General features: G+C 41.6%; 1 protein-coding gene and 1 non-coding gene across 11 annotated transcripts in view; both read right to left on the bottom strand.

Annotated features, from left to right (window-relative positions):
• Positions 1–345: 345 nt before the first annotated feature.
• The window catches only part of LOC101079216 (R3H domain-containing protein 1), a 34,180-nt gene continuing 12,874 nt past the window's right edge, over positions 346–21,651 (bottom strand). For 3 of the 10 annotated variants that reach the window (XM_029840076.1, XM_029840074.1, XM_029840073.1), the window contains exons 4-27: positions 21,139–21,156; positions 20,439–20,528; positions 16,219–16,342; positions 15,021–15,099; positions 14,658–14,717; positions 14,100–14,240; positions 13,863–13,971; positions 13,636–13,731; positions 13,294–13,319; positions 12,974–13,027; positions 12,279–12,511; positions 10,955–11,224; positions 10,400–10,554; positions 10,011–10,136; positions 9,116–9,475; positions 8,887–9,025; positions 6,991–7,148; positions 6,776–6,909; positions 5,294–5,388; positions 3,689–3,870; positions 2,949–3,093; positions 2,520–2,617; positions 2,323–2,398; positions 346–1,560 (exon numbers count right to left, since the gene is read on the bottom strand). In XM_029840076.1, the coding sequence (XP_029695936.1) occupies positions 1,520–1,560; positions 2,323–2,398; positions 2,520–2,617; positions 2,949–3,093; positions 3,689–3,870; positions 5,294–5,388; positions 6,776–6,909; positions 6,991–7,148; positions 8,887–9,025; positions 9,116–9,475; positions 10,011–10,136; positions 10,400–10,554; positions 10,955–11,224; positions 12,279–12,511; positions 12,974–13,027; positions 13,294–13,319; positions 13,636–13,731; positions 13,863–13,971; positions 14,100–14,240; positions 14,658–14,717; positions 15,021–15,099; positions 16,219–16,342; positions 20,439–20,528; positions 21,139–21,156 (3,009 nt within the window). In that variant the 3' untranslated portion in view covers positions 346–1,519. Of the gene's footprint in view, positions 1,561–2,322; positions 2,399–2,519; positions 2,618–2,948; positions 3,094–3,688; positions 3,871–5,293; positions 5,389–6,775; positions 6,910–6,990; positions 7,149–8,886; positions 9,026–9,115; positions 9,476–10,010; positions 10,137–10,399; positions 10,555–10,954; positions 11,225–12,278; positions 12,512–12,973; positions 13,028–13,293; positions 13,320–13,635; positions 13,732–13,862; positions 13,972–14,099; positions 14,241–14,657; positions 14,718–15,020; positions 15,100–16,218; positions 16,343–20,438; positions 20,529–21,138; positions 21,157–21,651 lie in introns of those variants that run through there. The other 7 variants (XM_029840077.1, XM_029840078.1, XM_029840079.1 and 4 more) reach the window with 7 other exon arrangements.
• Positions 7,973–8,057, bottom strand: mir128-1 (microRNA mir-128-1). Its single transcript, NR_105377.1, has one exon. It is a non-coding gene; the product is annotated as a microRNA mir-128-1 (primary transcript).

The following is a 21,651-nucleotide window of genomic DNA, read 5'->3' as shown; positions in this document are numbered from 1 at the left end:
TCCATTACGACTAAAACCGAGCTAACACGTTAGCTGTGACGCGTTAATCAGCGCGCTTAGAGAAGGACGTTCATAAGTCATCATGACTTTAGTCGTAGAGTTCTACTGCGGTTCTGCTGTACCAGCCTTTACCCAAAGGTGTCTCCGTTTCTCTATTTTCGCCGCAACAATTAGAAGATTCTTTAAGAGCAAATGTGGGTTAGGCTGCTGGAAAAGAGGATGCAGACTCCACATCTGCGGTGGCCGAAGGCAGAGATCCACGGCGACCTTCTCCCGTGTGTTGCCTCATTTATTACCCGCCACAAAATTCTGCTTACAACCTTAATGTTAGAAGAAAACCAACAGTTGTGGTGCAAACATTTATTAAGAAAAGGAACCACACCACGCATCTTGTGATTCACACAGAATATTCAGGGGGGGGAAGCCAAGTAGTGACGAACTGAATTGCATTTGTCTTGTGCATATAAACATTTTAATCATATATAAAACAATGCGGCCTGGCAGAGTGCAACAAACATGTACGGTTTTAATAAAAGAAAATCCAGGCCCTGTCCTAATACAAATCAAATCTCCATCTCCTTCATCACTCCAGTGCAAATCCAACATTCACCGTGTACAAAAGTGACTTCAATTATTCAGGTAGAGCATCTATTATTCAGTGTTTGTTATTGTACAGGCTCACATGTTACAAGTGGTCCTGCGTGTTATTGTCGGAAACATGTAAAATAGGGAAAAACCCATTCTTGTGTACCTAAATTCTGACCAGTCAATGACAAACAATGGAAATACTGATACTTATGTTGAATAAATAAGATGGATAATTGTCAGTTTAAATGAGATGTAGTATGCTGATCCCCATCTCGTCGTCTAAAGAGGACACAAGACATCCTTGAATCAGAAATTACCTATGCTATTAAAATGAGCCACAGTGGAGTCACTAACAGCTGGCAAATGAATCCAAAAGCTTTTCAAACAGTCTCACTTTATACCAGCGCGGTTAAAGTAAAAGAGGCATGGCTTTGAGACAGCCATGGACACCGTGCACAGACCTGCTGGCCAGAAGGGTGATAAAACAAACTAAAACTAAATAAAACTGGACATTCATTCTTCACACGCAGAATAAGGTTTTGGTACAGTCTGGCATCAAAATAAAAGGCCCAGACTGAGGCAGCAGAGGCAGGCGGTTAGATGTGCGTTCGTGAGGAGCTTCTTAGGTACGGCCAGATTTTAGCAGCTATGGATTCGGCTTTGTCCGAGTCACACAGCTCCTCTTTTCTGTCTGTTTGGACTTTAAATGTGGCCCGAGAGCTGCAGTAGTGGATTGTGTTGCTCTGGGCAGCGAACGTGGTGGACAACGATGGTGAAGATGGATCACGATGATGCCGGGTCTCCACTGGGAGCGTCTCTGCTTGTGTTGCACAGCTGGGACTGGTGGTCCGACAGCCGCCGGATCAATTCGCTGCCTTTGCAGAGCTCTGCCAAGAGGTGGGGGGGGGGGGTGTCTGTACAGTTGATCCCCTTATAGAGGATCTGTCACTTCCAGGGTCTGACTGCTTACTGCTGAAATGGACAGACAGTGCTGTGAGCAGCCGAGCCAGTAAATAAAACAACTGTCATGGGTGCAGAGAAAAATCAGGGCTGAGCCATTGGGAGCTTTCAATAAACTGCTGCTCTCAGCGAAACCTGTCACAGTGTGCTCAGGAAAAATAATATCAGAATACGACTCAAACTGTGTGCTTCGCCTCTAGTTTGATCGGCAAATGCATAACTGCAGTTCTTAAAATATATATTTTTTAAATATTTCCCAATAGGACACGATGCACTGTTTATGCCAAAGTCGATTGTACTTGCCAGAGCAGCTAAATAATGTAGATAAAATATCTTGGTAAAAGGGGGAAAAGCACCATATTTGAAATAATCAGCATGTTTCAACACAATACCGCTGGGGCTGCAGGTTCCACTGCCAGGTGTGAATTCTGCCCCGTCTGTAAATTATTTTTGCTTGCATTTACTAAATGCGCGCTTTTCTGCACGGCTCTGGAGCACAGCAAGCGGATTTTGACATGAACGGCCTCGTCTTATTCCGGGTCATCTGCTAAATAGGCTACAGAGCAGCTGACTTTATGGTGTGACGAACCTTTTTCTGACATCTAACAAAGTTTTAAAATTGACATCTACGCAGCTATATAGAAACAGCCTCCCACAATAGCTTATTAACATTTACATTCCATAGCCAGCAGGTCAAATTTCAGTCATGACTGAAGTTAAGTTGATTTTCACTAAACTGAAACCTTTTTTAAGGCTTGCGAATACCAGATTCACCTACGCTGAGATCTGAGGAAAGAGGTTTTCTGTTAGCCTTCCTTCCCTGACCACTGTGCCAAACCGCCAGAGGACCCTGAAGACAGAAATCCACATTACAAAAAGTACACAGTCCATGTGGTTAGCATTGTAAATCAATCAGGATTTATGATGAGCAATTCTGCCTTGATCAATGTGTCATTGTCAGTAACACACACCTGGTGCTTGGCCACCACATGAGCAGTGTGGATCAATGGAGGTCTGATGGAAGGTTTGTACTGCAGAGGTTGACCCAGGAGAGAGTAATGGGCTTCACCTAATTTTTTCAAATGCAAAGGTGATATTAGCAGATGTAAAGAAACTGTTACCTTCATCCCACAATAATTAAATGATATATCGGTATAAGGAATTTGAGTATAAAGTAAATAAGCAATTTGAATAGTTTTTAGGACCTTGTCTCTTTTATTTACTCCCTTGGGAAACAGGCTGTTAACCCAAAATGGAATAATCTCACTACAGTCTGCTGCTTCGCTAGCAGCTAATCAACAGAATACACAAATGGCACTTGAACCATCTCATAAAAATTACATGAGATGATCTTTTACTAAAAGAATTGTTTAAATTCCAAAAGGTTCTGTTTCTCTGACCTTGTCCACTGTGGTAGAAGGCTGTTGGTAGAGGTGAGTGGTGGTGATGGGCCATGATGGGGATGGAGAAGCCCGGTGCCAGGCCCTTGATGCTGGGTGGCTGGCCTGGAAAAGGGGTGAGTGCCGGAGACATAGGCAAGCTGCTCTACACACAACCCATCCATGATGCAGGGAGAGAGAATAGGGAAGAAACACAAGCACTTTCATTCAAAAAACAACAAAAAAACAGCACAGGCATCTGTGGCTAGTTCTCTGTTTCAGAAGTCATTTTGTTGTTCAAGTTGTTGCTTTAATGTACCATTCCACCCACATTATTCCCTCCTTAATGTACCATTACTTGCTAATGCTAGGAACTATTTTCTCCTCATTTTCAAGCTACACTGGTGTTGACTTCATTTGCAGAGCCTATTTACGTCGACATTTAACCTTCCTGGAGGCTGAGTTTGGCTCCAGGGGACAATTCTCACATCGCTGTCAGACAACCAAACTAAATTAGCTTTGAAATTGCTTTCTTGTGACTGTCTTAAGTTTCTTGACACACACTGAATCTGGCAAATGTTACTGCAGTGAAATTATAACGTAATTTAAAAATCACTTGGAAATTGTCAAGTCAAAACCTCTAGGCCACCAAGCTAATTAAATCTCCAGAAATTATGTGACAACCTCGAGAAAGTTTTTAGAGGTTAGAAATGGAATATTTCCCCGCCTGAAGTGTAAAATCAATGCATTCAAGTCTGTACCTGGGTGATGTCTGAAGGCGGGGGGAACTCGACAGGTCTGCGGGTGCGCTGGAGATCGCTGCCTGGGTGTTTGTGGTTGGGTTGTTTTCGCTGACTAGGGGAGGGGGCTCGCGGCTGCTGACAGGGGGATGCTGTCATTTGTAGCATCACCATCCCACTATTGGGAGTGGGGGGTAACAACCCTGCAGACAGATAGAATCGACCTCGAATTTGAAATGCTGTGCAATGACGAAAGGTGTACTAGTTGAATTTGTATATTTACTAGCACACACACACACACACACACACACACACACACACACACACACACACACACACACACACACACACACACACACACACACACCTCATTAGTGACACACCCTTAGCCACAGCGCAGTTAGGGTTTAAGTGCTTTGATTACAGCAGCATGACCAGAGTGGAAATAACAAACACTCTTCCACTTTCCTGCTAAATCTGCTGCAGTGATACAGGAGATTCAATTATCTTATTAATTTGTCACCTATAAAGGTGAATACCAGGAAAAAAAGCATGCTTTTACAAGCAAATGAACTTATAATACTCCGTATTTCCGGCTTATTGCTTTTTTGTTGACACAAAATTTTAAATTAGGGGGAAATCACCACACAGCCGACGCCTCTGTTGATTTATGGATTAATACTTATTAACAGCTACAGCAAGGACAGTGGATATTTGGACTTAATCTGCAGATTATTGCCTGGATCTAACTGAGCAAATTAAAAATGTTTACTCGTGATGCTGTAGGTAAGGCTGCTGCGAGACCTTCAGCTGACCTCATTACTGACAGACTGCAAGTGATGGCGCCCTCCAATGCTCTGCCATGATAATAAGACTCGAATGATAAAAGGTCATTATTAAGGAGACCACCTCTGCCTGTGGACAGAGATAGCAAGAGCCTTTAGAAGGCAGATATAAGGCCACTATAAAGAAAAAAACATGTAATTATTTTGATTGATTTGAGTTCTCTCATAATGTAGCTATTGCTTACTGTATATTAGCAAAGGCCCATTGAAAGCTTTAAGGGGCAAAAATCAATTTTGTTTTTCCACAGCTAGGTTTGCTGTTTGTAGTCTAAAAAAAAAACGCGTTAATGAGTCAGATCTCCCTCGACCTCCACTCCCTCACCTCATCTGTTAATGAAAATCTGCAAAGTGCAAATACAACACCACCATTTTGTAGAACATGTTGAGTATTAAGTAACTTATGTTATTCCTTTAGACGTAATGTTGGATCCTGGCCAACCTAAGGTGAACGGTTTGTTCGGCTCTGCCATTTTGCTTCGAAAATTTGCCCCCTGGCTGTGGTCTCTTCTAGGAAGACAAGGCCTAGTTGCTCTGAGAGGAGGGAGGAGGCAGCGATTCACACCAACGTGCACGAATGTGCAGCTAATAAACAAAGAGCTGGAGATCTACACACACATAATGCTATACTCCAGATAAAAATTACACCTTTAGATCTTCTCATAGCAATTTTTTCCCATGTATTCAATCTGAAGATGTTGCTTTTGCCCCTTTAAGTACAAATCTGCTCAAACACTGAAGCAGAATAGTCCAATTCTAAGACATTAAACCAATTAAGTCATACCTGCATACTGCTGGCTTGGGTGCTGATGGGAAACACAAGGAGACATGGCTTGAGGAAACTCCATCATTTGGGCTGGCAGGAAACTTACTGTAGAACTATGAAAGAATACACAGAAGACACCTTTATAGTACGATAAAGAATATTTTTCTCCAAAGTGAGAAATAAAAAAAAGAAGCATTCTAATGAATACAGCCTCGATCGGTGTAAATGTTGCCAAAAATTAAAAGTGATTTTGCTGCACAGACGGCGCTTGTGCAGCAGTAGCAGTATTAAATGTTAAATTTAACTCGAAGTCCATCTGCAGGAGCTGCTCTGTAAGCAACCTGCCCTCAGGGACTCATGTACAGCTGGTGAAAAAGTGGGCTGCAGGTGGACAGTCGGCTCCTGGGAGAAGCTAGAGCCTCTCCACTTCTGCCACATAAATCATGTTCACACTGACTGGCCTACTAATGCGGCCTCATTTTACAGCTGGGACAAAGAGAGTGACCTCCCTCATCACATGTGTGTGTCTTCTGCATTGTTCTTCTGCAGGTGACAAATGCACACCCAGGTTTCTTCACGTCCGTTGTTTGCTCATGTATACTGGAGTGCAGGACTAGTCCCAGTAGGGCTAATCTCACCAGTGTCCAGATTGATTGGGTCCATGGAGGTTTAAACTAATTACGTGTTTTTCTTTCGGTGAACTAGTTCTATCAATCAGTTCATAATGAGAGAAAGCACAGTGCTACACAAAGGCAGAATAATGGTGGAAGTTGACTTAAGCTCTCAGAGGGCGTCACAGTCGACATTCATCAACTAAACGAACGCACAGTTCACCTAGAGCGCTCTTGTAATAACCTCATTTCTTTCACCCCCACCATGAACAAAGATGACCTTGGCTCAAAACCGCCTTGGGATTCACTCATTCACTCCTCTCTGTAGAATCTTATAAATAAGACACCTTTGGCAGCATTTACAACCTGGAACTCGGTTTCTGGGACAAACCTACAGGCTAAAACATTGATGTGGATCTGATTAAAGTGACATCAACTATGGTCATTCAAAAATGATAATTGTACATCAGCAGATCTTTGTTAACACTGTTAACTCTTTATAACAGTTAAAACATTGGTATAGTTTTATATTTATATTCATATTCTATTTTTAATTTATTCTATTTTATTTCTTATTTTATTATATTTTTATTATCTTTAATAGGTTTGATGGGGTGAAATGGTGGTGGGAAATTTTGTAGATGCTGTAGATCTTTGGAGATGCTAATTTCCCTGGTGGACACCCCCTAAAGGGATCAATAAAGTACTCTTGAATCTTGAATCTTGAACAACTGATGTCAGGCTTCAGGATGATGATGCAAATTGACAAATGCAAGCAAGGTCATTAAATATTAAAATTAAAGAATTACTCCAATGTATCAAAGTATTGACGTGTACGTAAAATGCCGATGATAATAGCACAATTGAATATTACAGTTATTTGCGGTACCTCATGGTGGTGTGCTGGTTGGAGGGAAGAAGACCATAGCAGGGCTGCACCCCAGCAACAGCCACTGCTCCCTGTCCTGGCTGACAGGACACCAAGACTGGCTGCTGGTACGTCTGTTGTGGTACAGAAACCTGCTACAAATTAAAGGAAAATATGCCTTTACTGAGTAATTCCTGCTCTATTCTCTTTCATCTCATCCATCTTCTTCCAATTACCTGATAGGACTGCACTGGCGGGTACTGGACCATCATGCCTTGCATCTGGTTGCCCATATTGCTTTGCTGGTTGCCGGTGACAGTGAGGTTGGGGGTTGGCTGCATGCCTACAATGGTCTGGTAGCTGGATCCTGGGTTTGGCATCACAGCTTGGTGGACTGAGTAAGATGAGTAGAGCAACACACAGGAAGAGAAAACATTGCGATTGATATTTGTGTTTATTGTCCACAAAACTGTACAATGCCTTGAGGATTTTAAACTGGAAAGTTCATCGAATACAGAGGAAAAACAGCTGATTGAAGAGCTGTAAGCATGTTTGGGATTTGGGCCGTTTCAGAGATGGGTTGAGGCACTTGGAATAGAAAAAGTCAATTTGATTTAGCCTCTGGTGCCCTAGCAAAATCTCAGCCTGCATGGCCAGTTGCGTACAGAGCGAGAAGGGGTCAGATTTTATAGTACTTGTTAAAAAGCCAAAATCTGGAACAATCTTAAGAAGACACGAAGTCAGTCGGACTCCATTTTCTGAACAGCCTAAAATGGTGGCACTGTATTCTGAGCCCGGAGGAGAATCCGGTCAGTTAAATGTCAAGGTGACAAAAAAGAGACATTTGAAAATACTGTCCCTTGTGACACACGTGTGGTTGTGTGTAGGAAAAAAGGAGGGGGTGTCCTTTAGTGAAGGAGCCTGCGGAGTGTGGTACCCTGGGAGAAAGTCCGGCTACACAATGAATCTCTGTTCCCGTATAGGGGAAGGACTATTTTTACCCACCCTTATCTCCTACCGTCACTTACAAACCAAGCATGAAATGACTGTAATATCAAACACACCTGGGTTTATGCCATTCTAGCAGGCAGCAGATTGCAACATTTTTACTTGGGCCATTTCTTTCAGATTATCGCCATTTAATGAGAGATTTTCACCATGCATGCAGGCTCCATTTTCTAGCCTGTGGTGAGGTTGCAGTAAATTCAGTAGGTGAGGAGTGAGGGGCTGGAAAAGAGACCGGTTCACTGTGAGATTCATAGAGGACTCTCAAACAGCGTCCCGGCCCCGTACCCAGGCTCTCTGGTGCCAAACGTCTGCCAACAATTCTGCATCCAGTTTGTTGATGTGATGTTCAGTAGATCATTTGTTACTTAAAGTTTGCCGTGGCAACCTCTCAGTTCTATTATAAGCTGTGACGGTATAACCTCAGCGGGAGCTGAAGTCCTGTGTTAGTGGTGACGGATGCAAGTGAGCAGAAACAATTTTCCCTGAATCAAAACTGATTTAGCGTTTGACAAACCCATATCATCAATGTTATTTAACAAGTTTTTCAATTCATTTTGCAAGATGAAGGAAACAATCAATTTCTTTTAGTTTCTAAAGAGATTAATTGCTGTCCTTTGCTTTTGTAGGTCAGGTTCATTTGTCTGGTGTACTGTCTGGGTACCCCAGCAGGGAAGCCACACTCGCAGGCTGCAGATGACAGACTGGTGCTGCAGTGATTTACACCAATCATGCTTTTGTGTGTGTGTGTGTGTGTGTGTGTGGCTGTACACGTTACACAACACACCAAACATTACATCCAGTTAAACAAGAGTGAGAGTGGGTGAGAACAGGAGCCAGCAATTTCAGCACCAGTGGTAAAAAAAATGTAAAAGGAAAATAATCAATACAAAGACTCCTGGGGAGACATCTTAACTCATGAAAACAAACAAAGGAGAGGCAGGGAGAGACATTCATCAGCAGCCAGCTCCCGAATAGCTCCCCGATGAACAAATATACAAGATCAACAACAGATAAAAAATGGATGTTAATGCATGAATATATCAAGATCATTTAGCGCTGCATGATACATCTTAAAATGATGTTTGGTTTGTGTCCGAGCTTATGGAAAACATCTGTGTTCATACCTTGATGGTGGGACAGGTTTTGGTTCTGAGGACAGTTATAGGACAAAGAGTTCACGGGGGGTCTGTAATGCTGCTGCTGCTGCTGCTGCTGGCTGGGGCAGTGGGGGTGGTGTGCGGAGGAGCAGTAACATGTGGACATCTGTAAGACATGATGAATATTGCAGACTGGTGAATACACCTTTAAAAGCAACAAGGATTACTCTTGAGGAAGGTTCACACTCATTTCTACCTGTTGGATGGGCTGTTGGATGTAAGTATGTTGCTGTAGCAGCTGTTGGTTTATTGTCGACCCTTGAAAAGAAGCAGGGCCGGGGGTGGAGCTAGGATAGACATGATTTGGGCCTGGGGACTGGAGTGTGACAGGCTGACCCTGCAGGGCACCTTGGTGTCCTCCTGGTGGCCCTGCCACCAAATAGCCTGCCACCTGCTGTTGATGTGGAGGAGGAGCAGCTCCCTGCAGCACCATGGAGGAAGGGGAGTGATGGTAAATAGTGGGATAGTGGCGGGTGTCGGGAGCAGGGGTTACACTCTCAGTTGGCTGCTGCTGCCCCAGAGTCATGTGACTAAACTGGGTGTTGAGGGCATCAGGCTGGAGACAAAATTAAATCAAAAGAATAGCTTTTGTTAGTCAACTCTGCTAAAGCTATAAATCAATACATCTGAAACACCAGAGTTAGGAAGATGATTAAAATGAAACTATCTGCATCATGACTGCATGCCAGTCCAGGTCATTTATGGCATGTTGTTGGAAAAGTAGCAATTTTAGTCATGGATTATTCAGTGCTAACATCTGGTGATGAATTAAATATTAATGGAACGTTCCACAGACATAATTAACCACAGAATCATGTCTTTCACTAAAACCAGGTCAAAAATGAGGTTAAGTAAATGCATGATCTACATGGATGGCTCCTGGTGGATTTGGATACCTCTCGCATATGAGAAATTAGCACCATTTGAGTGATCAATAAAATTCCCACACATACATAAGATGAAGACCTGAGTCAAAAGAGAGCTCGGAAATCTCTGTTATCCATATATTGTTATTTAAGTAAATCCTGAAAAAAACAAAACTCTCATTGAGCCAGGTCAAGCAGAAGATGGAGTAAAAAGGAGTTCTGTACCACAGTGTACTGTTGGTTAGGATAGATAGGCAGGAACTGAGAAGGAGGAAAAGGGGGAGGAAGAGGACAGGAGACCATTTTGTTGTGGACAGGCTCAGAGGACAACTGGAGAGGAGGACAGATTGGCTGAGGAGAGAAAGAAAATGGACAGGAGGACAAGAGATGAGACTGGACAGCAGACGTACAATGGTGGGAGCTTCAATCCACTATTTGCTAAGCTTGAAAATAAGTTGGTTTACCTCTATAAGTTAATAAGTGTGATCAATAAGTTGAACATACAATATAACTGTTGAAGTCTGCTTTAGTAAACAGTGATTTAAGCTCCTTCCATCCTAGCGCTGTAGGTTTCTACAATTAACGAGTTTGTGGTGTAAAGCCAGTCGACTGACCTGTGAGTGAAAGTGATGGGATGGCTGTTGCTGTGTTAGGGCAGGGATTGGCTGCTGGGGGTTTTTACCCGGCTGTAGGTTCCTAGCAGCAGCGGGAGCGACGGTGGCCGGGCCGTAAACTACAGAGCTGCCATCAGGATGAATAAAAGGCTTGCCTAAATTACACACAACATAGGCACACAAAAAATTCAGTCAGCTTTTGAGCAATCACTTGGATAATTCTCTTTATGACAGCCATGACTGCTCCGTGACAGGTATACAACTGTGTGTCCAGCCTATATTGAATATTAACAGAATATGAATATACTAACATTAAATTATAATGAATATTAACAGATTTTTTCCATCTGTTCAGTGCATTTTCATCAGGCTGGCTACCAAGTTGTCAGACAAACTGAGCACTACACTGCGCCAACTTGTATTTCTGTCGTCCACATTAATATTTATTGCAAAATTGGGACGTTATAAGATGGAAATATATCAATCTAAAAACCTATTTTGATTTCATACAAACCATACTCTTTCATCCTCCTACTGAGGTAGCAAAACACCCACCTGTGTGTGGGCTGACCAGAATGCTGCCGGGCGGTATCCCTGAGGCGTCCAGTGGCAACACAAAATAGTTTGTTGTGTCTGCAGCAGATGGTGGCTGTGAGGGAACACTCTTGATCATCTCGGGGGGCGCAGAACCCCTTGTGTCTGCAGCCGGATGGATTAAGTGTGCGCTAGATATGTTGGACCAGGATGAGCCTGACACTGGGAGAGCCAGCTGGGGACGGGATAGTGAGCTGGATGATGAGCCAACGCTACTGCATGATTCAGATCCTGAGGGGAAAAAAAGATGGAAAGAGACAATATTCTCAATTTCCTGTATTTTCCAGAATTAAGTGAAGCATCTGACGCAGCCGTACCCTCTTGATTGCTAATTCTTGTCCAATTTGAAGACAGGAAGATAGAATTTAAAAGCCATTTTACTGTGCTTTGCTCAAAAGCCAAAAATATAAAAGCTAATTAATCTATTATATATATTTGTGACACATGAGTTAGTATAATGCAAAAGAGAATATAGGGTTTAAAACTTATTGTGTCATCCAGTAGCCTTTTTGCCTCAAAGCTTCCATTTTCAGATAGGTGTGGACTGTTTGGAAAAAGGGTTATTTGAGGGCTAAGGGGAAGGATAGAAGAGTACGGCAGTGTAGACAAGATGTCTCCTTGACTTAAACTCCCAAAATAAAAGTGAGGGCAGCCAGCTGCCTCGTAAACAACCTAAAAAATTGCTCAGGCAGGAAGCTGACTTGCTGCCGTTACTGCCGGTTGGAAAAAAGAAAACATGGGCCCTGGTAAATACCGGGGGAAAAAAGCCTTACAGGAACTTCACAAAGAACAAAACGAAGAGCAGAGGCCAAACAAGGATTTCCACCCTGCATTCACCGAGATAAAGAAAAGCAACCGTGCAGCAAGAAATTTGCTTCATTTTATTGTCAGCTATTCATGTTACGAATGCATCACATTGTGGAGAAGCAAGTACAGCTGGGAGCAGACCTGACGTCATCATGGTGACGTGCGCGGCACTTCCTGGCCCTTATACTTATGCATAATGCAGTATGTCAGCACGGCTGGGGTTTTATCCCACTGATGCTGCTTCCACATTTTTCGAGAGATCCTTCCAGCGTTGTGTTGCTGTAAGGTCATTAATTTTGATAGCTGTTTAGCCCACAGACCATGACAACACACATTTCTTGCCTTTAATACTCAAGATAACATGAATGATAATTTGTTAATTATGCTAATTATTATCAAATCTGTATATTGTTATAGTCATCTTTCTATTTTTTTTTTTTAATGAATAATTACACATTAGCATTTTTGTTTCTCTTGCCTGTCTTGGAGAGCCTCCCTGTGCTCTTGCTGCTGGCCGTGCTGTCCCCCCGGACTAGACAGGGGGAAATGCTGCTGAAGCTGCTGGCCTTAGTGATGGCAGGCCGCAGGGCGAGCTGGTTAGAGCTGTCTGAGCTGTCGGTGCTGCTCCACGGACGAGGATCTCCGTGCCGTGGCAGCGTTTCCGTCTCAGAGCTGCTCTGCCGGCTGGCACCCGACCGGCTAGCCCTCAACCTGAGCAAACAAAAAGTATTTTACTCTTCCTGTTTTCATTTACAGTATTGTTGCATGTGCTCACCTTCACCTTTTTTTAAAAAAAGAAATAAAACACAAACAAAAAAGTACACTACATATTTTGGAAAATCAAACAATTCACAGCAGACCTTTCCAAAACAGGTGCTGTATTTCAAAATCTTTCAATTATTCACTACTTAAACATTGGCAGCTGTCCTTCTTTAAAATTATATTCATTAAACATGAAACTGTGAGCACTAAAAGTTTTTTTTCATTAACAGAAAGTTCCATTGTAATCTTTTGTCTTTTTCCATGTGAATCTTTAGCAAGAAATCCTATTAAACAAAAGCTTTCCTGAGCAGCAAAAGAACAAATCCTCAGATCACCACTCTTGGTCCTGTATGAGCAGATTAAAGCCCCCTGAACGCTAGGAGCAGTGACGGGTGGTGGTGGAGGACGTACCTGAACATTTGTCGCCTCTCTTTGGTGCTCATGCATGCGTCTTCATCTCGGGCGCTGCAGGCAGGAGGAAGAGACGCATTATCAACTGAACAAGACAAAATGAGACCTCCACCATTTCAAAGTGTGGACTCATTGCTGCTCTGTCAGGAGAACTATTAAGGATTTGATGATATATAGAAGCTCTCTAGCAGGCTTTAATACACCTCAAAATATGGAAATGATTTAGTCAAAAACCAATGTTATAGTCAGCGTTTTGCGGCTACGTTGTTACAAAATGAGAGGTGAGAGTCAAGTCAAGTGGAGTCAATAATTTGACTTACCTTCTATCAAGCATGAAGTGATCTCCCTGTGGGTGAGAATGGACATGTTAAACTATAGGGTTTACTTGTTGCATTCTGCAGTCATGTCCTCTTTGCATTTCTTTTGTGCATACCACTATTATTCACTACTAAGTCTATTACTGAAAATCCAGCAGTACTTACTCCTACTTGCAGATCTAGCTGGAAATCTGATTCAATTTGGCAGAGCTAGGCCTGAAAATTCATAAATCTGCAGCAAAAAAAGAATCTAGCGAATTTGGATGTGAACAGAAAACGACACAAAGACATGTGTAAAGGATGGGCCCCACCCACCAATTCCCGCCTACAAAAACAGCCTCTCACATCATGTGCAAATATCCTTTCTCTGGCTCTCTGGTACTCCTCCTCCCTCTCTTCCATCGATTTGCTTCTCTTGTCAGCTTTCAAACGCATTCGGATCTGGCAAGGACACACACACACATACACAAGTTTACTTTAGCAGCAATTCCAGGGACGCCAGATTGTCTCACTCTAACCAACATGTCAGGAAAATAAGTGACAGCTTGTTTGGAGGAAAAAAAAACACCTACCATGCTGTCTTCACGATCAAAGCTGGAGTTGTCTCGTTTCAGAATGTAGCGTTTCTGAAATTCGTCCGACCTGTCGTCCTTGATGTGCTCGGAGAATTTCTGATCGGGGCTGTTGGTTGTGGGAATTCACGAGGGCATTACCAATAGCTTAATTTCAGGCCAAATAGCTCATTCTGACCAATAAGCATTTATTTAAAGTCAATTCAATTTATGATAGAGAATTCAAAAGAGACTCACATTCTAGTGTTGGTGGTTTTGTTGATCACCACTGATTTCCCACTAGGGTCCACATTGTGATCCATTCCAAAGTAGGCTGCAACTCGATGTAACAGCATCCTGTGATAAGATGTCATAGGTGGGAACTTTCTCTTCTGGGTCCTGAAAGAAGGCAAAGAAATGTGGATAGTGGAGATTCTTTGAAGGAAGTACAGAAAAAAGTAACGCTACGCCTGATTTATCTTTTAGAAGCTGAGCTTGTTTGCCTTGTAAGGACAAATGTGTTCTGGTGGTTTGGTTTGAAAATGTTCCCAAGAGTTCACTGGAGCCTCCAGTGGTTATAGACCACAACATTACATAGATAAAACTGATCCGAATAGAATTTTCCACGCTGAATGGATTTAATTGTAAGCTCAAAGATTGTGCAACGTTTTCATTGCCATCAAAACTCCTGCACCTGTGTTCACTAATTTAATTCACCTTTGGCAGCTGAATTTGGGAAACTCCAGGTGTTAAAGCATTAGAATAAATGCCTGATGGAAAAGCTCAAGAATAATATCTTCATGAATATTCGCCTACTCATTATTGCTGATGAAATCCAAGATCTCCTGCTCCAACTTCAGCAGCATGGTTCGGTCCCTTAAAAAGAAAAAGATAATGAATAATTTCAATTTTCAATCCGTCTGGACAGAGTGAATTGAAAACTCTGAAAGTATTTTCCAATTTGTCATTTAACAAAGGTGTAATTTTATTGGCTAGGGAGAGAACTAGCAAGCTAAATGCTAACATGTGAGCCAGCAGGAATTTATAACCATTATTCCAGTCAGATGTAATATTTCCTTGGAGGTTAGCATGTTAAACTTGGGATATTTCCTACTAGCATGTGAGTTACTTTTCAAAAATGGAATAGCTGTTAATACTTTTAAATAAAAGACAAATTACCTGGGGTTGCCTTTTAATGTGTTAACGAGGAACTCGTGGAGATCGATGCCAGTTGAATCTGTGTAGTCTTGACTTGAATCTAACCGAGCCAAGTAAGAGAATTCCTTTCAGAACTTGTGTACAATTTTAAAATGCAATAACTAACAAGGGGGAAAAATACAACTACTGATAACATTTCATTTTTAAAACCAAAATTTCACCACAATACAAGAACAATAAACTACCCATTAATTCCCACAGTTACAATAATGATAAACAGTTCTGTAAAAGTGTTTGTAAAAGAAAATCTATCTTTACATTTCACTGAGACGAGGCTGTCATGTTGTCATACTTTAACAACAATTTGTCAGTTTTTGAAATGTATTTTAAAAAATAAAGTTTATTTGATTTTGCACTGTTTTGCATCAACTCTATGTATAATAACCTATTTTACTGGCCAGTTTTTTTTTCTTGTTTGTTTCTTGTACGAGCAAAGTAACTAAAAAAGCATGATCACATCCTCAGAAAATAAGCTGTATTTGTGAAACATGTTCCTCGGCACCCACAAAAGACCAGACTGATGCGAGGGTGTGGGTGGGCCCCTGGAGCTTGTTCCCTTCATTGAGAGTCTGGTTTCTATAATTGGAGGCCATCTCATCATCGGTGATGCTCCACAGAGGAAGAGACACCTTTACACGCCTGTGGGAATCTGTATAATTGCTTAACACCTTGAGCTTACTGCAATTAACTGAATCACGCCAATTATCGGCCCATAATGAGAAATCATTTAAAATGGAGAAGTGCTTTTGTACCGACTGAAGGGCACCGTGCCAGAGAAGAAAGAAACGGGCCACGACTGGATCGTTCTTGTGACACGGTGAAGGACATAATTGTTAGAAGGCTGTAATTTGGGATTTCATGATATCATTTAGGCATCTGGCCACATTTCAGAAGCGTGGACACCAACATGCATTCATCCTTCAAGATTTGAGAATTTGCGATGTGTATATGTGCTCCTGCTAAGGCTTTTCAGTATCATTCTTTGGAAACAATGTTTATCAATGAGGGCTCAGGTGTTTATGATGTAGATAGAAGGAAGCATATTTTACTTCCTGTGACTGCAAATGTGTTTCCTCTAAGACAGATCCAGTACCAAGCAGAGACAAAAGAAAGCTTAAAAAAGCATGCTTGAACAACACAAACGGATCAATCGTCTCACCTCTTGACAGCATTTTTCTTGGCGTTTTTTCAATTTTTTCCAGCTTATCACAGGCATCATCTTTCTCTGACTGGTCCGGCACTGGTTGATCGTCCTTTTCAAAGGGTTGAAGGGGGAATACATCCTGTAAGTAAACATAATAAAGCTGACTTTCAGGTACTAAAATCCTATATTATAATGATCATGAGCGAGATAGTAAATTAGTGTGACCACAAAACTGGTTTTTGGTCAGCAATAATGCATCTGTTGCCATTAAATCCAAATCACACCGGTGAATAATCTGTTGAACTAGCTTGTTCTTATTAGACTGAATGAATAATTCATCGGCTATTAGTCCAAAACTGAACACTATAGCACATTTCATTCTAAAAATCAATAGTGAGAGTCTTAAGAAAGAAGAAGAAAAAAAACGACGCCATTGAAATGAAAGATTGGTTGTGTGTTTAGCAAAAATCTATTAAAGATGGCCTTGGTTTACCCCCCGCCCCCATTCTATTTTCCCCCCTATACCCTCACACACAAAAATACCCACTCGCTAACATACATGGCTTGGAGCAGTATCTGATTTGCTTTTCAGGCAATTCCACAAAGGGAGAAAGAAGCAGCTGAATAGAAAAACAGGGTTGCCAGTGCCAGTTTCAGTGGATTAAACAACTCTGGGAGGCACACATCAGAGCCTGAAACGGTGTGTGTGAATCTGTGCATGTGCGTGTGGGTGGAGGGATGAATGAAGGAGTGAGAGCAGGGGGTGACCTAGTGGCAGGAGAGCAGCTCATAACCAAAAAAGGTCACGAGTGTGATCTCTGTAACAGCTGCGAAGCAAGATAATGAGACGCTGCTTCTCCTTCATTTCAATATATGTGAAAATGTAATATGCTAATGAGAAACGTGACTGACTAATTGCCTCAGGGAAACCGAGGTGGGGAATTGTGAAAATGAGTCCTGGATTGTGTAAGTGACAGCAAGATCATGTGTGCTTTCATCAAAGCAAAATTCCCCCCCCCCCCCAGCCTCTGACAAGGAGCGAGATGTTGGCTGCTTAATGCCACCCTCTGCATCACGTGGAAGCTGCCTGCTTGATGTGCAGCTGTTGCGAATGCCGTTGTTTGCTTCAGACATCCATTTACCTCAAGATAAAGGAATAACGGTGTGAAAATGATGGCGCTCTGAATATGTAATGAACAGGCTGTCAATCTGAAACAAAAAGAGAAGAGAGCATTCAGGGGCCCACGACTATCCGCCATTGATTGGAATTGACAGCCAGGCGTAGAGACTAAGGGCAGATGGGAGTTTTTGTAAATGCTGGGACAGCTTGGATCCATACAGCCCTTTGTTTCCGCTTAGTTTGATATTTATGACAGCAATGTAACAGAAGCATGTGACAGTACATTATATAAATATGAATATATACATTAATTTACATTTAAAATGTAAGGAAACTACTAAATATGACCCAGTTCAATAAACTGTAGTCATGGATATGAGATAATTGCTCAGAATACATGCAGCTAAAAACCCACCAAGAGTGACAATTATCAATTGTCACTATTCTTCAAATGACTAAGAAGTCATCTAAATGAGCAAAAATAAAGATAAATACAGCAGGGTCAGGGCTGAGTGTGACATGCCAGTTAAAAGAGATAATCTTTTCTAGATTAGGAAAAGGAAGCACTTAACTTCCTATAACTCTTGTGAAAATCAGCATTAATGGATTTTGATATGCATGGCATGGCGTCCTGCATATCTGGATACACATTTAATGATGCATATCATGAGGTAATTGTTAATGCTACATGTTTAGATGAGATCATCAGATTGTTTTGTTGGAAGTCAGTGATATGACAGCTAAATATGTGCTCTGCATTTCATGTTTTTCCCACCTCTGCATGTCTTTCTTTATTGCTTTACCTCACCCCTCTAGGTTAGTTTGCTGCAGAAGGAGTCTCAATACCAGGGCCCCAATAACAGCGGCGGGGGAAATATCAGGAGTATTCAATTAGAGCGCTCCACAGCTCTCTGTAGCTGACGTGTGGAAATTGTAATTTCCCCGACATGATTGATGGCAGTAATACATGACGCCGTGTGAGTGCAGACGATGCGAGACTGTTGTGGGAATAAGGCCGCCCTTTCGTTATGGTTCTAGGTGCTGACGGGCTGAAGTGCCTAAAACAACCACACCTTTGTGTGTGTGTGTGTGTGTGTGTGTGTGTGTGTGTGTGTGTGTGTGTGTGTGTGTGTGTGCCTGTCTGTCTGAGTGTGTGTCTTTATGCTAGAGGCCATGCAGAGTGGCATATAATAGAGAATGTTTGATCAGATGAGGCACGGTGTAGACAAAGGGGGGTGAAAGGAGATGGATCAATGGATGCTGCTTTCTAAGTGCTCTCAATTTTCATTTTGATGATGCGATGTTTTATTAGGGTGGCCATGGTCAGGGGTTTAATCATTGTTGTCAAACTAGGGCCGCTAATCAAACATCAGCTACTGGCTCAGCTGTAATGTGATGAAATGTACAGTTCCCTGGTCAGCACTTCATGGCTTTTAATGCGGGGTAATAGCTAAACTGGGCTGAGTTGCCACAGTAAGTGAGTAGACGTGGTATTACATACATATCTGAACTATTTAGCCAGCGAAGTAAATACTTTCAATTTTAGGTTATTAACACAAATAGCTAATCAGCCAGTGAATGCAGTTTGGCACGTAAACGTGGTCAAGACAACGTGACCATCTCTAAGGTATGGTAGCTGATTGTGCAATACATTTACAATTTAAAAACATTTTAACAATTTAAAAGCATTTTATAAAAACACTACAAACTTACATTAAAAAAAAAAATCACAAAATAGGATTAGCTTTTACAAATGCAAAAATATAATTACAAGCTGTGAAAAACTTTACTAAAACAAATGAACAAATAAGACAAAATTAGAAGAAAGTGTGGAGCTCGGTTCTACAAGCATGAGGGACAGATTTTTGTCCTGTTGGAGTGAGAAACTAAGACAGGCCCTGGCCTTCTTATGACTGGTTATTTGGGAGAGTGGAAACGTGGCTGCTATTTCTGTTTTTTTAGGCGAGCTTTCATCACAGACATTACAGCGGCCACCCGATGTTAGCCATAGCTGTAAAATACGCAAGCATAAAAAGAAAACACCAACACCTTTACACAACTTACACATATTCAAATGTCTAACCCAAAAAACAAACAAGCCCCACAATCGTCTTAAAAATAAAGACTGAAAATCATGATACAACAAATTCTTATTTTGATTTGCGGAATTTTTAAGCAAGGTTTTGCGGCTTCAGTGTGCATCCAGAAACAAAAACAATAATAGCTTTATCATATTCGTTCCACAAAAAGGAAAAAAACATATTCACTTTGTCAGCTGACAACCTGTGAAACCTTTTCCTCTTTGGCGGCCCACTCTTTAGCAACACGCTACTATAATAACTTCTGGTGATCCATTTCTCTCAAATTTGTGTTATTTGTTTTAGATTTAGGAAATGTGTTGTGCAACCTGTAAAGTTCCACCATCACTCATAAAAGTTTATTCTGTTTTGTTAATCTTTTTGGTTAGTTTTTTTTGGGGAAATTTGCTTCATAAAATTTAAAACTGCTTTTAAAAAAGTAAATTTACTTCAGACTTTTAAAAGTGCTTCATGAATGTTATTTTGTATTGCACCTGTCAGCTATGGTGAATGGTCCAAAACAGAGAGAATATCCAGTGGTGGCCTTTGTTGATTCGAGGCCAGAGGAAAATGGGCAGACTGGTTTGAGATGATAGAAAGGCAACAGTAACTACTCAAATAACTACTCATTGCAAACAAGGAATTCAGAAACTCATCTCTGAGTGCAACCTTGAATAAGATGGGCTACCGCAGCAGAAGACACACCAGGTGCCACTCCTGTCTGACAACAAAGGGAGGCTACGATTCACCCAAGCTCACCAAAACGAGTCTCGATTTTAGCTGCAACATTCAGATGGTGGTGTCAGAATTTGGCACAAACATCATGAAAGCATGGATCCATCCTGCTTTGTATCAACAGATCAGGCTGCAGGTGGCAAAAGGGCTGTTGAGTGGATGTCAAAAGGCATTGATTATTTTGATTTTCTAATTGTTTATTTTAGATTGTAATTATTATAGCCATGTTTTTCTGGTATTACCATGTCCCAAGTAAACAAGAACATCTTTTATATGCTCTGTTAATTCGGAGAGATGGTTACCTGAGGTGCTGCTGAAGACTCAGGCATGAGACAAGGAAAGGACTCTTCACACACAGCCAGGCTCCGTACGAGCTTTAGCCTGGTATTGGACTAAGGAAGGAGTTGGGTGGGCACAGTTAATACCATGCACACACACGCACCCTCATCGATAATGCACGTCACACCAACAAGCCAAATTAAACAGACACAGCCAGCGAGCACGATCGATTCTTTCAAGCAATTAAACATTTTCAATATTTCACATTTCAGCCAACAAATCCTTTCCCACATGAATGAGCTTATGGCTGTTAAGATGGCCGTAGACGAGTGACTGCAATCATTTCACATGGCTCCATCAGGACTATAATAAGTAAAATGTAGGAAAAGAAAGCATAAGGATTTTCAATTCAACTCAGTCTTTTTTGTGGTATTTTTCCTTTTTCCATATGCATTACTGCAGCAAGGACACAAAAAAAATATTAATTTCAAACCATTTGTTCCCCCCCTCAACTATTATTCAGACCATGACCTGTTCCATTATTCATGTAATATATACACAAAGTGAGGTATTTTACAGGCCCGGCCCAATGGACATAAGATGACGACCCGATGACAAAAACACGGACACAACTTCAAACTTAATCCAAGCATATGAGGCAATAAATGCACATTAGACAGGTGGGAGCATCTTTGGGTGGCATGCGAGTAAATTGTACTGTACCTTGGAGTACTTCACAGGCTGTCCATCAAGGAGAAGTGCAGAGGGAAAAGTACAAATGGGGGAAAAATAATAAAGCAAACCACAGACGACTGCAGGGACCGCTACTCCACAAAAGAGGAGAAGCATGAATTAAGCATGACTGGTCCAAATTTGTGCATGTGTAAACTGTAATAAAAACAAGCAATTCATACTAAGGTGGGACTTTCCCGTTCCTAAAATCAAAGCTTTATATACCGAACAAAATATTTAGCAGCATTGATCTGAGAAAAGCCAAACAACTCCGAATGTTGCATGAGATTTTCCAGTTGAATATTCACCATTTCCTGGGAGTGTGAATTACTTTTGCAGTCAGACATTTGACTGCAATATCGGGGTCAGTTTGCTGCGTCGCTCCCTTTTACATTTAGCCGTCATGTGATCAATCTGGTGGTGTGCATTTTTTTTTATTCCAACAGGCGTTCACACAGGCACAGAAAGCTCAGCCCTTCCTACCTGTCCTCTAAAAATCAAAAG

The sequence above is a fragment of the Takifugu rubripes genome, chromosome 8 (assembly GCF_901000725.2).
Source record: "Takifugu rubripes chromosome 8, fTakRub1.2, whole genome shotgun sequence".
In the NCBI taxonomy this organism is placed as follows: domain Eukaryota; kingdom Metazoa; phylum Chordata; class Actinopteri; order Tetraodontiformes; family Tetraodontidae; genus Takifugu; species Takifugu rubripes.
This window is presented reverse-complemented; position numbering and strand designations above follow the sequence as displayed.